Here is a 16,615-nt window from a genome sequence, read left to right as displayed (position 1 = left end):
ACCTCTAACTTCCATGAACTTTTCCTTCTCTACCTTTCAGCTTTTAAAGATGCTCAGTTCTCCTATTCAAAACCAACTAACAAGAATTCCTTCGACCTGTACCCTGTCTTAGCCTCTCTCTATACTTACATATTCTTAAACCCAGAAAGTGAGGGGTCTCTGCCTGCCCCATCCCTTAAAAATTGCTCTTGTGAGATTTATCAGTGGCCTCCGGTGGTCAAACCCAGTGGGTGACCTCCCACCCGCAGTGGGTTCCAACTGGACCTCCTTCCTGCTGTTACGGTATTCCCTGGTCTCTTCCCGCAGATTCTGGAACAGCACACTCTTCCCTTTCTCCCCCTGCTTCATTTAAAAGCCATTTCTTTTTCTCCTTCTCCGGATCCTCCCCAGAGCTCTCTCCTCTCTCCCTCTGCAGGAATGAGGGAGCTCTCCCATCATGAGTTCATCCCGTCCACGTCTCTGCCATCTTAGCCGGGGGCTACTCAAAATGTGGTTCTGGGCCCACTGCTGGCCCCCCAACTTTCTGGTACCAGTTTGTGACAAGATAGGTACACAAAGCAAGAGAAAGCATTTATATGCTTTTCTAGCTCTTCAACGTTGCCGCCATGTTTCACTGTATTTTACAAAAGCATCCCTCCTTAATGAACTGGAAAAGAACAAAACAAACAAAACCTGGTCCTTCACCACAGAGAATCAATCAGAGAATCTGGTCTAGATCTTGCAGTTCTTTGATGGATCTATCTGCTTACATTGAGGAAACCAAGACTTCCCAATAAGAAAATAAAAAACATTACCCACTTCTCTAAAACAAAGCCAACCAACGAGCCAGCCAAGCAACAGAAGACCTTAGGGTCCTGGGTCTGTATCTTCCACGAGGCAGCAATGGGCTGAGGCTATGTGTTGCCTGCCCCCTTGAGATGGGCATGTGCCCCCCAGACAACCCCCTGAGCCACTTTCCCACCGTCTCACCTGCCCCTCAACTACGTCCCCATTCCCCGCCCCCTCCCAAGCTCCAGTGTAACCATACCTGCCTTCTGGAATGTTTCCCAGAGGGTCCCGAACACGCCCACCACCAGCCTCATTACCTCTCGCCCCCAAATGGCTCCTCGGGCTGCGTGTTCCTCCTCATCCTCGCAAATGACCCCGCCTGACACTTCAGTCCCCTGAGTGTCATGTCAGGCTCCCTTCCCTCCTCTCTGACGCAAAGTCTTAATGATTCTTCCTCTGCATTTCTCTTTTAATTTGTTCAATCACTCGACAAATATGTATTAAGTTCTGGAGACGTAACAGGGAACAGGACACCCCATCCCCCAGCAGTGCCTCAGCCCCTCCTCCGTCCAGCCCTAGCCCTGAGCCACTTCCCTGCACGCCAGGGGCACGGTCACTGCTAGAACCACACTCCAGTTTCCCTTAACCTCTTCCCCAGCCCTACCAAGGCAGCCTTTTAAAAAATGTCACGATTCCCTTGGTTTGAGAGTAGATGAGGGCGCAGTGAGGAAAGGGAAGCCTTTTTAATATAATTTCCCTTTCACTCTGAGTCGGCATCTCGCGCTAATTAAAATTAGACCCTGCACAGCACTTGTAGAAATGAAGCCCCGGATACTCAACAATTAGCCAGAATAAACGATGAGTCATTTAGATACCACAGGCAAAGTTTCATAATCCTGGGGATTTGAGATATTCTGTTTCATTAAAAGGAGCCATTGAGATTTGAAATACCTGTCGGGTTCTCTTCTTTAGGACAAGATGCAAGCAGCATCGTTTGGTTTTCTGAAGGGCAAATGCCTGTAGTTTAATCCAGGCCACCGAGTTTCTGAGCTTCTCCACACAGGACCTCGCAGGGGTCTGCCTTGCTTCCCCTCAATGTCTTCATTCCAAAGGCTCCGTGGTCCAGTGAAACCCGAAACCTAGTTCTAAGTAGGTCCTTCAGGTCCATCATAAAAGGAGTTAATCTGAGAAAGTGAGAGCCCAGCGCTGAGGGTCTGAAGGTGAGGCCCTGAAGTCTCGCCCGGACAATGGCAGGGGGTGTGGCTTTCTCCCCTGGGCAACCAGGCCTGCAGCCCCAGACTCCACTCAGGGGAGGCCTTGCACTTGCTCCGAAATCTGTCCCCACGTACCAGACACGGTTACACCCAACTGCCTCCCATGCCCAACCCGGCCTTCTGGCTTGGATGGCTCCCTCCCAGTTCCTGAGGCCTCCGCAGAAGCGGCGGCAGGGCCCAGTGGTCAGGAGTGTGGCCCCTGGACCAGACGGGCTGGGTTCCAACCCTAGTCCTCCCTTTCCCAGGCGTAACTTTGGGCAAACTGCATAGCTTCTCTGTGCCTCAGTTTCTTCACCTGTAAAATGGGGATAAGGCTTCAGAAGGGAGAGATGAGGGTTAAGCGTATAGTGCTTGTAACAGCCCTTCGGCACAGGGTCTGCCTGGCATCTAGGGGGATTCCCTCTGTGCAGTAAAATCCCATTTAAAATTCAAATTAACCTATATATGCATAAATAGGAGCCAGCAGCACATAATACAGACAGAGAGACCAATTCATCTTTTTTTTTTTTCCCCTTGTATTCCTGCCCCAGGGGAATTCTTGCTCCTGGAGCTTGAGACTCCAGGCCATTTCCTGCATCTTTAGAGAAAGGAACCCTCTCTCCCCACCCCCAATTCACCTGAGCTGGCTTGAGCAGGGCTCCCTTTCACGTAACCAAAAGAACAGTGCCCAGAACAGCCTTCCTCCTCCCATTGTCCCTCCTAAACTCCAGCCAATCAGGACGTGGCTCTTTCTCAGCCTTGAGCCTTTCCTCCACGCTCCCGTCCACACCAGGAACAGCAATGCCCACCAGGCCCCTCCACCTCCGCCAGCGCCCATCACTAGCCCCCATCCTCTAGCTCACGTCTCCACAGCCTTCCCAGGCCACCCGGCCACAGACCCTCCTGCTCCTCCCCAGCTCCACGGGCACACGCTGGGGCCAACCCAGCCCCCCCACCCCATGGCAGGCCAGGCCAGGCCCCATCGCTCTGCAGTCCCAGCCCCTGGCAAAGCCCCCGTCCTCTCTGAGCTGTCTCCTCCGGTCTAGAAGGGAGACATCACTACCAGCGTGGCCCCCGGAACGGAAATACTGTGCAGCACCAACCAGAAAACGTGTGCCGTGACTTGGCAAACTTTAAAGTGCTTTCGAAACATCCAGACGCTTTCCCAAGAAGCTCCAAAGAATGCAAAGTCATTCGAAGATGAACGTGTAGACTCTTCATTCCGTACCACCCTGTCTTCTTTACAATCCTCTGGGAACTCTGGAGAACAGAAATTCCAAAGGGTCCCACAAACACACCAGCCACACGAAACAGGCTCTCCGGGAGTTCCCTGGCAGGCTGAACCTTTGTCTCAAAGGAACAGAGGCAGCACCGGAGTTCTCACAGCCTTGCAACTGTCTCTCGAGCGTTCGGTTCTAGGGCTTTGGAAAATGTGTTCTCTCCCAGTCTGCCCATAAAACTGTATCTTAAATGTTCTGTGGGCCGTAATAAATAATTTACATAAAGGGTCAGTTGGATGGAGCACAGCAGGGTACCAGAGGGAAAAACACAGTGCAGTAGCCCAGGCTTAATTTGATCAGGCAAATTGCTCAGAGCATCATTAGGCCACACGGAAAGGAAGAGAGTCATCTTTCTTATACAGCTCCCTTCACCCTCCGTGTGAAATCGTGACGGAGGGGGGCGGTGAATTACGGCATCTTCAGCTAATTTTACATGACACAGATACAAATGACTTTATTTTTCCTCATTGTGGAAAATAATGAAATCTCCTTTCCCTCCCTCCATCCATGTCCTCTATCCAAAGGTTCTGCTAATTTAAAACATTTGGTGGAAAAACAACACTGAGGCATTGTTCTGAAGAAAAGAAAAATTCTAATCACTCTGAGTTTAATTCGACTGTGCAGAGAAGAATATGAGCTTATCCTGGGTGATGGCGCAGTGACAAAATGAGTTAATTACCCTCTCATCGTAAGATGGATCTACTTGTCATAGGGACAGGAGCCATTATTTCACACAAAATAATGACCCAGATAAAAAAGGAATGGCTGTAGGCAGTAGCTGCCAGTGGCAAAGCTTCATCTTGGCCTAAGTGAATGGCAATTAACAAGTGTCACCACTTGTTATACACACACACACACACACACACACACACGTATACATATATAGGGACCAAGCTATTCATTAAATATTTACTAAAAATACACAAAATAATTTTTACTGTCTTTCTTCCCAGGGAACTCCTGCAGTCTTCTACCCGTGTGATGACAGAAAAATGCACACACGTGTGCAATTCAGCCATCAGCTGCAACAGCTGTTGACCTTGCAGAGAGGCCCCCATTCCTCTCCTCTTTGCACCAGAGGTGGGGTTTTCTCCAGAAATCATGTCCAACAACGGAAAAGGGGAGCAAAGGGAAGGGGGCCCAGTCCCAACATTTTGTACCTCTTCTCCTGGTTGTCATGGCCACTGGCCTAGAACTAGAGCCACAGCCAGCAGTGACAGCCAGAAACACTAGATCCTCCCAGATGGAGCTCCCGGCCACGGACCGACAGGGCAGGGCCAAATGGCCGGGCCACCTCAACACCTGGGCTCTCCAGAGTGGGGAGCTTCCCTTCCACTTTGCTGACCGCAACCATGAACTGTGTCTCTATTGAGAGAAAAAGAGGTGAGAGACTCCGAGATACACATCTGGAGACCAATTCTGGCTCAGAAATCTCAGTGCTACCTGAGTGTGCAAGTTGTCTAGTCTGCCTGAACTCAGTCATTTGTACTTGAAAACCAGGGGTACAGGTAAGGCAGGGGCAGGAGGGCACAGTGGGCTTTAAAGTGTATCATCTTCAAAATGTTAAAAACAGAATCGCATGGAGATTATCATACTAAGTGAAGTCAGCCAGACAGAGAAAGATAAATATCATGTGTCACTTATATGCGGAATCGAACCAAAGGATATGGGTGAACTTATTTCCAAAACAGAAATAGACCCACAGACACAGAAAACAAACTTATGGTTACCAAAGGCAAAGAGAGGCTGGGGGAGGGATAAATTAGGAGTTTAGGATTAACATAAATACACTACTATATATGAAACAGATAAACAACAAGGACCAACTGTATAGCACAGGGAACGATACTCAATATTTTGTAATAATGTATAAAGGAAAAGCATATGAAAAAGAATATATGTGTGTGTGTGCGTATGTATGTATGCATGTATATATACATATACATATTTATAACTGAATTGCTGTGCTGTACACCTGAAACTAACACGACATTGTAAATCAACTATACTTCAATAAAAAAAATATTTTTTTAATGTTAAAAACAGAATTCTTATACAAACATAGAATGAGCAGGTGTCAATGATCGATTTAACCAATTATTGAATAAATCATGAGATACTGCCATGTGTACACACACACACACACAATCAGTGGGGGGAAAAGAATGTTGGGATAAAAGTAAAAGTTAACACAAAAGTGGCTGATGTCCTTCAGGGCATATAAACCGTAACTCTGAGGTTCTGTCCTCTGTGGGACAGACGCCCACCTGCACCGCAGGCACTGCAGACACACGGCATCTGAGTGTCCGTCCATTCAGCAGGCTGTTTACGACCTGATATGGCCACAAGGCAACGGGTCAGTCCCGCAGTGATCTGGTTTGGTTAAGACAAAAGCGCCAAATCACATGTTTTTAAAAGAGCCTGTTGGACAGTATGGCCAGAGCCGATGCCCTCGTCTTACCAACCCGCCCCTCAAATATTCCAAGCATCTGAGTCTAATTACAAAACCATTTCTACAACTATTTTTCCCCAGTGCTCAGATCACGGGGTAAATCCCATCTCTAGAATGCCCCTACCAAGTTTATGAGAACATTTTATTTGCAGCAATCCAAAGAAGATGGCCCTATTTATACAGACATCTCTCTGAGTTATGAAAGCACCCATATTCTCAGGCTTAGGCATGTGTCAACTAAAACTGCTTTTCCTCCCACTTCTTAAAAATGATCTGAATTCTACCATAGCACAAAGAGTCTCCATCGTCCTAGTAAAATTACCCAAATGTCTGACCTAAGAGGTCATCCGATTCCTGGGCTACGGGTCTCGGCTCCCATCATACCCGAGTGGTTATTCCCAGGGCCTTGTAGAGCCTGAACACTCCACAAATGTTGAAGAGAGGGAGGCAGAGAGTGAACCAATAAAAAAAAAGAATCACTGGTTGTTTAAAGGGACCATCCAATTATTCCACTTTTCTGCAGAACTTCTCTCCACGGCCTCCTGTTGCTTTCACAGCCGAGTCCTGGCCCTTCCTTCCACCCCTCATAGCCCCCTCCTTGCCAAAGGTCCTCTGATCTTCTTTGCATTCCCCTCAGGCCCTCACACACGCTGCTCCCTCTGTTCGGAGGGACCTCAACCCGCCCACTACGGCCCCATCAGGCCTAATCCTACTGTCTCAGCCCGAGGCGCCCCACCCCCACACCCGATTCCCACACCACACCCTGTCTGTCTGCTGCTTCCCTCCTGTTCATGGTCATCTCTCGGGTTCAGAAGAGCCATCACTGTGAGGACACGAGGGCAGGGACCACGGCTATTTTGTTCTCTGCGTGCCAGCACCTAGTACTATTTCTGGCCTGACAACAGCCAACAATATTTATTAAAGAATTCACTAATTGATTGACTGGATCTCAGACAAACCACAATCACCTCTACATGACGGGGAACTGCCAATTATTTTGGGAGACCGGGAAGGGGAGGACAAGGCAAGCATGAAGCGATGAACTTAGCCCCGGTTTGGGCAAGGACATTCCTCCCGCAGTAAACGTCAGCGTGTTGGAACTCAGCGCACCCTGCAATTAGGCAGGAAACCTCATATGGCTCAAAGAGAGGTTCAAAACCAGACATATTTCAGGGCAGAAAATGAACCCCCTGCAATGAGGCAATTTTCCCTGGAATGGTCGCATGCCAGTGGTCACCGGACTGTGGCACGCTCCCGCTCTAGGAAAGAAAGGGGGCTCGTGACAATGAAGATCCACAGGGGGAGTGGAAGGTGGGATCTGGGGGGCTCACACCACCCTGAGGATTTGAAGGGGGTCCTGGCAGTGGGCCGGCAGGCCTGTCAGCTGTTAATGCCACTCCAGCCCTGAAAACACAGGGTCTGCCATCCTGGGAGGAGGGGAAGCCACCTTGTTCCAGAGCCAAGGCCAGCCTGAGTGGGAGTGGACTGCCCCCCATGAGGCCACCCAAAGTCCCGGGTCAGAACAGGCCTGGGGAGTGCAGCCCACCTGCCCTCAGCCAGCCCCCAGCCATTCACTCAGGCAAGCGCTCGGCCAGCCCTTTCAATTGCACCCTGACTGCAGCACTCACCTTCTTAATGAACTCTGGGAGGATTTTTTGGTCTGTCAGGTGGTCTAGGGAAGAACAGCAATCTAATTCCAAGATGTAGCCTTCATTGTGAAGATCAGGGTTCTGAGATCTGAAAAGAGAAACACACACACACGCACAAGTTAAGATTTTGCACAATATATATATTAAAAAAAAAAGAATCACTGGGTGTTGAATGAAATCCTAATTTCTTTCCTGAAAGTAACTGTCAAAAAGGCAGTTCTGAAAAAATAATTTATGGTTAACAACTCAAATAATATAGAGGGACCTATTAATACTTCATGGAAAGACCTCCAAGACATATCATCAAGGAAAACACATCATTATAGAATGATGGGTTTAGTACAATATGGTTTATACCTTAAACAACACACACACACACACACACACACACACACACTCCAGTAATGTATATTTCCCATTGGCAAACCAATAATAGCAGTGACCTCTGGGGGGATGGTGAGGGCCAGTGTGGGAATCGGGCAGGGATGGTGCTAGTGATCAAAAGTGACTTTGGCTGTATCTCTAATTTTTTCACTTTTTTGGAAGAGAATATATTCACTTATCACTTAGAAAATTAAAAATTAATTTTTAAAAGACTTTTAAAGGGTTCAACCCCTACAGAGGGCAATCCGACAAAATCTATCAAAACTAAAGATGCATGAAGAAAAGAATATAAGGCAACTGAAGTAGAAATCCTGGGACGAGAGCGGACGTGAAGGGCTGTCTGAAGCAAACACCGAACACCTTGCGGTCGAGACGGAGGCGTCCAGCGTGCCCTGCCCCCCATCACCGCACCCCCACCAGGTGGTGGGGTGCTTCCCCGTCCCCCCCATATAGATGTGCACGTGACCCAATGCTGGGTGCACTTGGGACAAACAGCAGCAAGTGGTCACCAGAAGGAAATCCCACCACTCCGTGTCACTCCTTTGAGGGACCCCTGGGTGACACTATGGGGCTGAGGGACTCCTGAGAGCCACATGGTTGTCAGAAACTGAAGGTGACTGGCTGGCCCTGACGGACGTCAGACAACAGGAAGTGAACATCAGTCAAGGGCCGGCAGACCGTGCCCTTTCCTCGTGGGAAGGGGGACTTGGAGACCAGGGCCGGGCTCTCCAGGGCTCACACCACGTGTACAGCAACTCTCTACTGCCGAGGGCAGAGCAGGGCCCTCCCAGCCGACTTAGGAGGGTCCCTACCAAGGAGGGGCCCCTGCAGCCCCTGTGAGAGCAGGTGTAGCCAGGATGGGCGTCTTCATACTGAATTCCTGAGACACGTATACCCCACCAAATAAACAGTTTCTGAATGCCTATTTGCTATAATATTTTAAAGATGAATTTCTAGGCGTCTTATATATCATTCAAAGCAATTTATGCTGCCATTAACCATCTGAATATGATTCACACGAAATTCAAAAGTGGAAAAATTAAAGAGGATTTGGTTTTCCCCAGGTGCGCAACTGTGATTGGGTAAGCAAATGTCAATAATTTATTTTATTTTTCTCTCTAACATATCCTTTCAGGGGTAGGGACTGAGGTGCATACTTTTGAAATGTAAAAGAATCAACTGATTCCAAACGGGCCAAACTGGAATAAACTAATTGCAAAAGAATCAACCAATTCTTTTTTTTTTTTAACATCTTTATTGGAGTATAATTGCTTTACAATGGTGTGTTAGTTTCTGCTTTATAACAAAGTGAATCAGTTATACATATACATATGTCCCCATATCTCCTCCCTCTTGCATCTCCCTCCCTCCCACCCTCCCTATCCCACCCCTCTAGGTGGTCACAAAGCACCGAGCTGATCTCCCTGTGCTATGCGGCTGCTTCCCACTAGCTATCTATTTTACGTTTGGTAGTGTATATATGTCCATGCCACTCTCTCACTTTGTCACAGCTTAACCTTCCCCTCCCTGTGTCCTCAAGTCCATTCTCTAGTACCCAGCAATCCCACTACTGGGAATATACCCTGAGAAAACCATAATTCAAAAAGAGTCATGTACCACAATGTTCATTGCAGCTCTATTTACAATAGCCAGGACATGGAAGCAACCTAAATGTCCATCGACAGATGAATGGATAAAGAAGATGTGGCACATATATACAATGGAATATTACTCAGCCCTAAAAAGAAATGAAATGGAGTTATTTGTAGTGAGGTGGATGGACCTAGAGTCTGTCATACAGAGTGAAGTAAGTCAGAAAGAGAAAAACAAATACCGTATGCTAACACATATATATATGGAATCTAAGAAAAAAAAAAAAAAAAGGTCATGAAGAACCTAGGGGCAAGACGGGAATAAAGAATCAACCAATTCTGAACCCCAGCCTTCTCGCCTAAAAACTTCATCAGAGATTAGACTCATGTTCTCCCTTTTTCCCCCATGTTCTTACTCTCTCCCCACCCTAAACAAAAGACATGCTAAGAGGAACTAAAGCAGAAGATTCCAGACTTTTGAAAGAGAAGACTTAGTCAACATACTGTCATATGCATCATGTGGGATCTCAAACAACAAAGACAGGAATAGGAGGAGGAAAATAGGATGTGAAATCCCTGCTGCTGTCACACAGGGACTAACACCAGACTGTACAAGGTTATATATAAATACCCACGGACATTTTATTTTATTTTTTTTGTTTTGTTTTTTTATAAATGTATTTATTTTTATTTATTTATATTTGGCTGTGTTGGGTCTTCGTTGCTGCGCACAGGCTTTCTCTATTTGCAGTGAGCGGGGGCTACTCTTCGTTGTGGTGTGCGGGCTCTGGGTATGCGGACTTCAGTAGTTGTGGCTCACGGGCTCAGTAGTTGTGGCTTGCTGGCTCTAGAGCGCAGGCTCAGTAGTTGTGGCGCATGGGCTTAGTTGCTCCAGGGCACGTGGGATCTTCACAGACCAGGGATCGAACCCATGTCCCCTGTATTGGCAGGCAGATTCTTAACCACTGCACCACCAGGCAAGTCCCCTCACTGACATTTTAAATGACTAGGGTGAAAAATAGTAAACATTGAAAATAAGTCAAATAGACAGTTTTCCAAAGAAGACATCCAGATGGCCAACAGGCACATGAAAAGATGTTCAACATTACCAATTACTAGAGAAATGCAAATCAAACTACCTCACACTGGTCGGAATGCCCATAATCAAAAAATCTAAAAATAACAAATGCCAGAGAGGGTTTGGAGAAAAGGGAACCCTCCTACACGTTGGTGGGAATGTAAACTGGTGCAGTCGCTAAGGAAAACAGTATGGAGTTTCCTCAGAAAACTAAAAGTAGAATTACCATATGATCCAGCAATCCCACTCCTGGGCATGTACCCAGACAAAACTATAATTCAAAAAGATACATGCACCCCTATGTTCACAGCAGCACTGTTCACAATAGCCAAAACATGGAAACAACATAAATGTCCATTAACAGATGAATGGATAAAGAGGATGTGGTACATATATACAATGGAATATTACTCAGCTATTAAAAAGAATGAATAATGCCATTTGCAGCAACATGGATGGACCTAGAGATTATTATACTAACTGAGGTAAGCTAGACAAAGACAAATACCATATGATATCACTTATATGTGGAATCTAAAAAATGATACAAAGGAACTTATTTACAAAACAGAATAGACATAGAAAACAAACTTATGGTTACCAAAGGGGGAAGGGAGAGAGGGATAAATTAGGAGTTTGGGATTAACATATACACACTACTATATATAAAATAGATAAACAACAAAGGACCTACTGTATAGCAGAGGGAACTATACTCAATATCTTATATATTCTATAAAGGAAAAGAATCTGAAAAAGAATATATATATATATATATATATATATATATATATATATAAAACTGAATATATATATATATGACTGAATCACTTTGCTGTACACCTGAAACCAACACATTATAAATCAACTGTACTTCAATTAAAAAAAAGAATCCTTCAATAAGAAACCAAAACAATAAAATAAAATAAGTCAACACTGTATCCACTCTGTAAAACACCCATAAAATGAATGCAGGGAAGACGGGTCTGTCTTTAAACAACTCACAGGCCCGACTCACTAGACTCACAAGGGATAATTGTTAGTACAGGATCTAATAACTCTCAGCTTTGCTTCTAGAACAAGAAGTACTCTGAGGAGGAAAGCAGCTCTGGTTCATTTCATCAGATAATTAACTCAGTTATATCTGAACTGAAAGAAGCACAAAAGGTGGACAAAAATAGGCATTATTATAAATTTTCTAGATGAAACATGAAAACTCACATCTCGGCCTATGGTCACTTGAAAACAAAGCCATGCATATTGGAGGAATAGGTGAGTAACTAAAGGTCTCCCCTGCCTTACAGGAATTACCTCCATAGTTTAAAATGAAAGGGTTGGAACACTGAAGAGCGGCTGCAGGGGAGAGGGGTGGCAAGGACCCCTGACTACTCCGAGGACAGATGCCCAAGCCCTCAAGTCAGCACTCTGTGAGGGGCGAGGCCAGAGCTGGGTGGGTGGCACAGTCACACAGAAAGCACCTCCCTGCCAGAAGCCCTGTGAAAAACTGTATCAAATCCACAAAAGCTTGAAGCTTGCCTACAGGGTTGCCAGTGGGAGCGTCTGGGCTCCTCAGCACTGGGAGGGAGGTTGGGTGGAGGGAGGGCAGTGACTGTGGTTGCTCTAAGGTGACCCCCAGTGACCTTCCTTTTCTGGTGTTCATGCCTTTGTAGAGCCCCTCCCCCTGAGTGGGGGCAGGGCCTGCGATGTGCTTCTAATCAAAAGAACCAGGCAAAGGGATAGGAGATCCCTCTCGTGATGACGTGACACCGTAAGACTCCACCTTAGCAGATGAGAGCTAGACCCTGCCCTTGCTGGCTGCCAGGCTGCCAGGGCACCGTGTGGGCAGTCCCTGGATGACAGCCATCAAGAGATCTCAGCCCTAGGAGATGAATTCTGCCCACAACCGAATGGAGCTTGGGAGCAGACCTTTCCCCAGTCAAGCCCCTGATGAGACTGCAGCCCCAGCCAATACTTCCACTGCAGCCTGATGAGACCTGAAGCAGAGAGCCCAGAAAAGCTACAGAAACTGAGATCATAAATGTATGTTGTTGGAACCACTAAACTTGTGGTAATTCATTACAGAGTGTAGAAAACTCATGCAGTTGCTGAGCAGGAAGACACGGCAGCTTCATGCTCAGACCAGGCCTCCTACTGGTGGCTGGGTCTAGGCTCAGGCCCCAAGATCCAGCCAGACACCTGAGAAGAGCCTCTGACAGGTGATGAGTGTTTCATGTCCCAGAGGGCAAGGACCACCCTGACCACCCTGACATGCCCTAGAAGTGAGTCCAGGAACCATGACCTGGCCCCTGAGGGACCACAGCACAGGGGAGTAGATGTCCTGCAGTCAGTCAAGTTCCTAAGAATCCTTAAGATGCATCACTGGCTGAGCAGGGATCTGCACCCTCCTGTGGGGGAGGGGAATCACCACTTATGTTTCCCCAAAGGACGTGTCCTTGTGTTGTCCTGGAAAAGGATACTGGAAACCACCAAACGTCCGCCTGGACTGAAGCCCACTGGCTTCCACTTCCAGAAGGGACAGAAAGATCTGGGTCTAAACAATAAAAAAAAAAGAGGGACACAGAATGCACTTCTGGAGGTGTAGGATTAACTACCTGCCAAAGCCTCCCTTATCTAAAAATTAGCAGTAAATACACTGAGATTAAATGCAGACACTCTGAGAAGAGCATTGCTAACAATGAAATATGCTTCCCCGTCTCCCTGCATACCTCCCCTCCATAATTTCCTCTAGATTTATTAGTTAGAGGCTGCAGGTCCAAAAGCTAACTAGAGGTGGATCATTTCCCAGCTGTGTGCCTTTGGACAATTTATTTAAACATTCTATGCCTCAGTTTCTTTCACTGTCAAATGGGAATATTATGAGTAGCTATCTCTTGGCATCCTTGTAAGGATTAAATAAGACAAAAGCATGTAAAGCCCTTAGCATTGGGCATGGCAAGAAGTCTGGGTTCAACAAATATTAGCAGCTGCTGATCTACTTCTATCATCTGTAAGTGCATTCCTAGCCCTTTTCATAGTTCCTAATTACTCATTCATTCAACGAATATTGATCACACTACTACTTTGTGCCAGACACTCTTCTTTAGCATCAACAGATAAAAGAGACAAAATCTCTGCCCTCACGGAGCTCACAACCTGGTGGAGGGAGACAGGCAACAAACAAGAAATACTCATGAGCACAGAAAGTATGTTCAACGGTGGTAAGCGTTAAAGAAAAAAGAAACAGCAAGGTGTAGAGAATCACGAGCGGTGGGAAGCTGCAGTTTTTATGAGGGTGGTCAGGGCAGCCTCACTGAGAAGGTGACACTTGGAATAAAGATCTATGGGAGGTGACCGTGCTCACAGCCAGGAAAGAAGCTTCCAGGCAGAGGAACAGCCAGTGCAAAGGCCCTAAGGTGAGCTCGTACAAAAAAGCCCTGTGGCTGGAGCTCAGTGAACCAGGGGCAGAAGGGGAAGAGGAGATGAGGTCAGAGAGCCAAAGGGGAGCCAGAGAGTGTAGAACTTACAGGCCACGGTGAAGACAGTGGCTTTTACTCAAAACGACAGGGGAAGCCCTTGTTGAACAGAGAAGTGACACCATCTGATTATTTTATTTTTATAGTACAGTTGATTTACAATATCGTGTTAGTTTCAGGTGTACAGCACAGTGATTCAGTTATATATTTTATATATATATAAATAACTTTTTCAGATTCTTTTCCCTTATAGGTTACTACAAAATATTGTGTAGAGTTCCCTGTGCTCTACAGTAGGTCCTTGTTGGTTATCCGTTTTATATATAGACGTGGGTACATGTTTATTTTAAAAGGATCCTTCTGGCTGTAGGGGGCAGCTAAGAGACTAACCCAGTGGTCCAGGCGGGAGGTGATGGTGACCCCAAGGGGGCTGGTAGCAGTGTAGCAGCGCTGGGAAGTGGTGGATTCTGGATATACTTTCAAGGTAGAACCTTCAAGACTTCCTCATGAACAGAACAGGTTGTGAGGTGTGAAAGGAAGAAAGCAGATGAGGATGGCCCCAAGGATTTTTGCTCCAGCCACCGGGAGAGTGGATGATGCTGCCACAACTATGATGGGGAAGGCTGGGTCGGGAGTGGTCACAGGCTTGGGGAGAAGATCAGTAATTCGGCTTCCTAGGTACTGAATTTGACATTATCCAGCAGACGGCCAAGGAGAGATATCTGGTAGAGAGCTGAATACATATTCGAGTCTGGACTTCAGGAGAGAGGGCTGGAGATGTGAATCTGGGAGTCATCAGCTTCTGCATGGTATTCAAAGCATCAGACTGAATGAGATCTCAATTAATATACAGAGAGAAGAGTCAAGGACTGAGCTTGGGGACCCTCCACCGTGAAAAGGGTGGGGAGAAAAGAGGAGAAAGCAGCCAAGGAGACAAAGAAAGAGCAACCATGGGGGAAGAGAGAAAACCAAGGGAATGTGCAGTCCTGGATCAAATCAAGGAAGCACGTCTAGGGTAGGGTAGGAGTCACCCCGTCCATTGCTTCAATTAACATATTTACAATCTTCTCTTCAATTTACTTACCCTCTTGAAATCCCAAGAGAGAAACTGGATTTAATCCACCCTACAGAAAAAGGTGCGAAGAAATCAGTTCACATTTAATATTATATATGACTATCCTGTTACACGGGCTGACTGTCAGATCAGTCTGCCGATTTGGGTTCCGAGTAGCTTGGCTCCTTGGAAAAAAACCATCTCCGTGCTGCTGGGTCATTTCTCAGAAATGGCCTGGAGGGAGCATTAACTAAAAAGAGCTCTGACCCATCTCACGTCTTGGGGTCCCCACCTGTACACACTGGAGAGTTGAGAGGGGTTTATTTCCAGCCATTCCAAAGGGAGTTTCTGAAAGGAAGAGGGAATGAAAGCATATCATGGCGCAGATATGCAAGGTCCTGAAAGCCAAGAATGAGTAAGACAAAATGAATTCAGATTCTCAGAGCACAGCAACATCAACAAGGCACATAAGCAGAGCACTCCTGACCAGTTCAGACACTGGAGAAGCAGCTAAGACCTCACAGTCCAGCGAAGTCTTCAAAAAATATCGTAACATGACAACAAAATGCTGTGGTACCCTAGATTGGGTCCCAGAACTGGAAAAGGACATTAATAGAAAAATTGATGAAATCCAAATAAAATCCACAACTTAGTTATTAGTAATATACAAAAGTCAATTTCTTAGTTTTGACAAATGTACCACAGTAATGTAAGATATTAATGATGGAGGAAACTCGGTGAAGGGCCTAAGGGTTGTGACTTTTCTGTTAAATCTAAAATATCCCCAAATAAAAGTTATTGAAAAAAAAAAAAAAAAAAAAGAAAGAAAGCCATCAGACACTCTGGGGGATGTGTATGTTTGTTTGTTTTGATTCTGTAATATTTATTCTCAGAGTCAGTGTTTCTAGTCCTAAACTACACCAACACCCCTGCCTGACTATACTGTTTATGTAAGAGATCCCTCAAATCACATGAAGGCAATGACTGAAATAATTGGGTTTGGGGGACAAAAGAATAATCTCCGTTGATGTGCCCTAACTTTAGGCACTGGACCAAGCCAACAAGCAAACCCTGGGCTCTGTGCATCAGACCGGGTGTCCCGTCGGGCAGGCATTCTCCACCCTGGCTGCATTCAACCTTGGAATCACTCGGTGAGCTCCCACAAATTTTGATTTAATTGGTCTGTGGTACAGCCTGGGCCAAGGGGCTCTAGAAACTCCCCAGTGATTCTAATGGGCAACCAGAGTGGAGAACGATGGTCTAGGTGGGCTGTGTTACAGTGGCTGCTCTCCTGGAGATTTTCCTTGGCCGTAACTGAGCAAGTCCATGGAAAAGAGGAAACACAGAAAGAAGGACTTGTAGAGACCAACAATGTAGACTCCTAGCCCCTCAGAAGAAGACAAACCTCCCAGAAAAAGGACCAGACCTTAAGGAAATATAAGAATGGACAACTCTATCTGTGCCTCTTTCAGTTAGAGAAACTCAAAAATACTTCCCACTTCTTGCTTTCCTCACTCTTCTTATGTTTTATTGTGCTAAAATACACACAACATACCATTGACCATTTTAGCCATTTCTAAGCATACATTCAGTGTCATTATGTACATTCACAATGTTGTGCAACCGTCACCA

At 46.2% G+C, this 16,615-nt stretch overlaps 1 protein-coding gene across 1 annotated transcript in view; it reads right to left on the bottom strand.

The window, feature by feature from the left end:
• RFTN1 (raftlin, lipid raft linker 1) overlaps positions 1–16,615 on the bottom strand; it is a 203,344-nt gene that overhangs the window by 94,138 nt on the left and 92,591 nt on the right. Inside the window, exon 4 of the mRNA XM_057545405.1 lies at positions 7,382–7,490. Coding sequence (XP_057401388.1) covers positions 7,382–7,490 — 109 coding nt within the window. The remainder of the gene's footprint in view (positions 1–7,381; positions 7,491–16,615) is intronic.

This window comes from Balaenoptera acutorostrata, chromosome 4 (genome assembly GCF_949987535.1).
Source record: "Balaenoptera acutorostrata chromosome 4, mBalAcu1.1, whole genome shotgun sequence".
In the NCBI taxonomy this organism is placed as follows: Eukaryota; Metazoa; Chordata; class Mammalia; order Artiodactyla; family Balaenopteridae; genus Balaenoptera; species Balaenoptera acutorostrata.
Note: the sequence above shows the minus strand (reverse complement) of the source record. Positions and strands in the feature narration are given on the sequence as shown.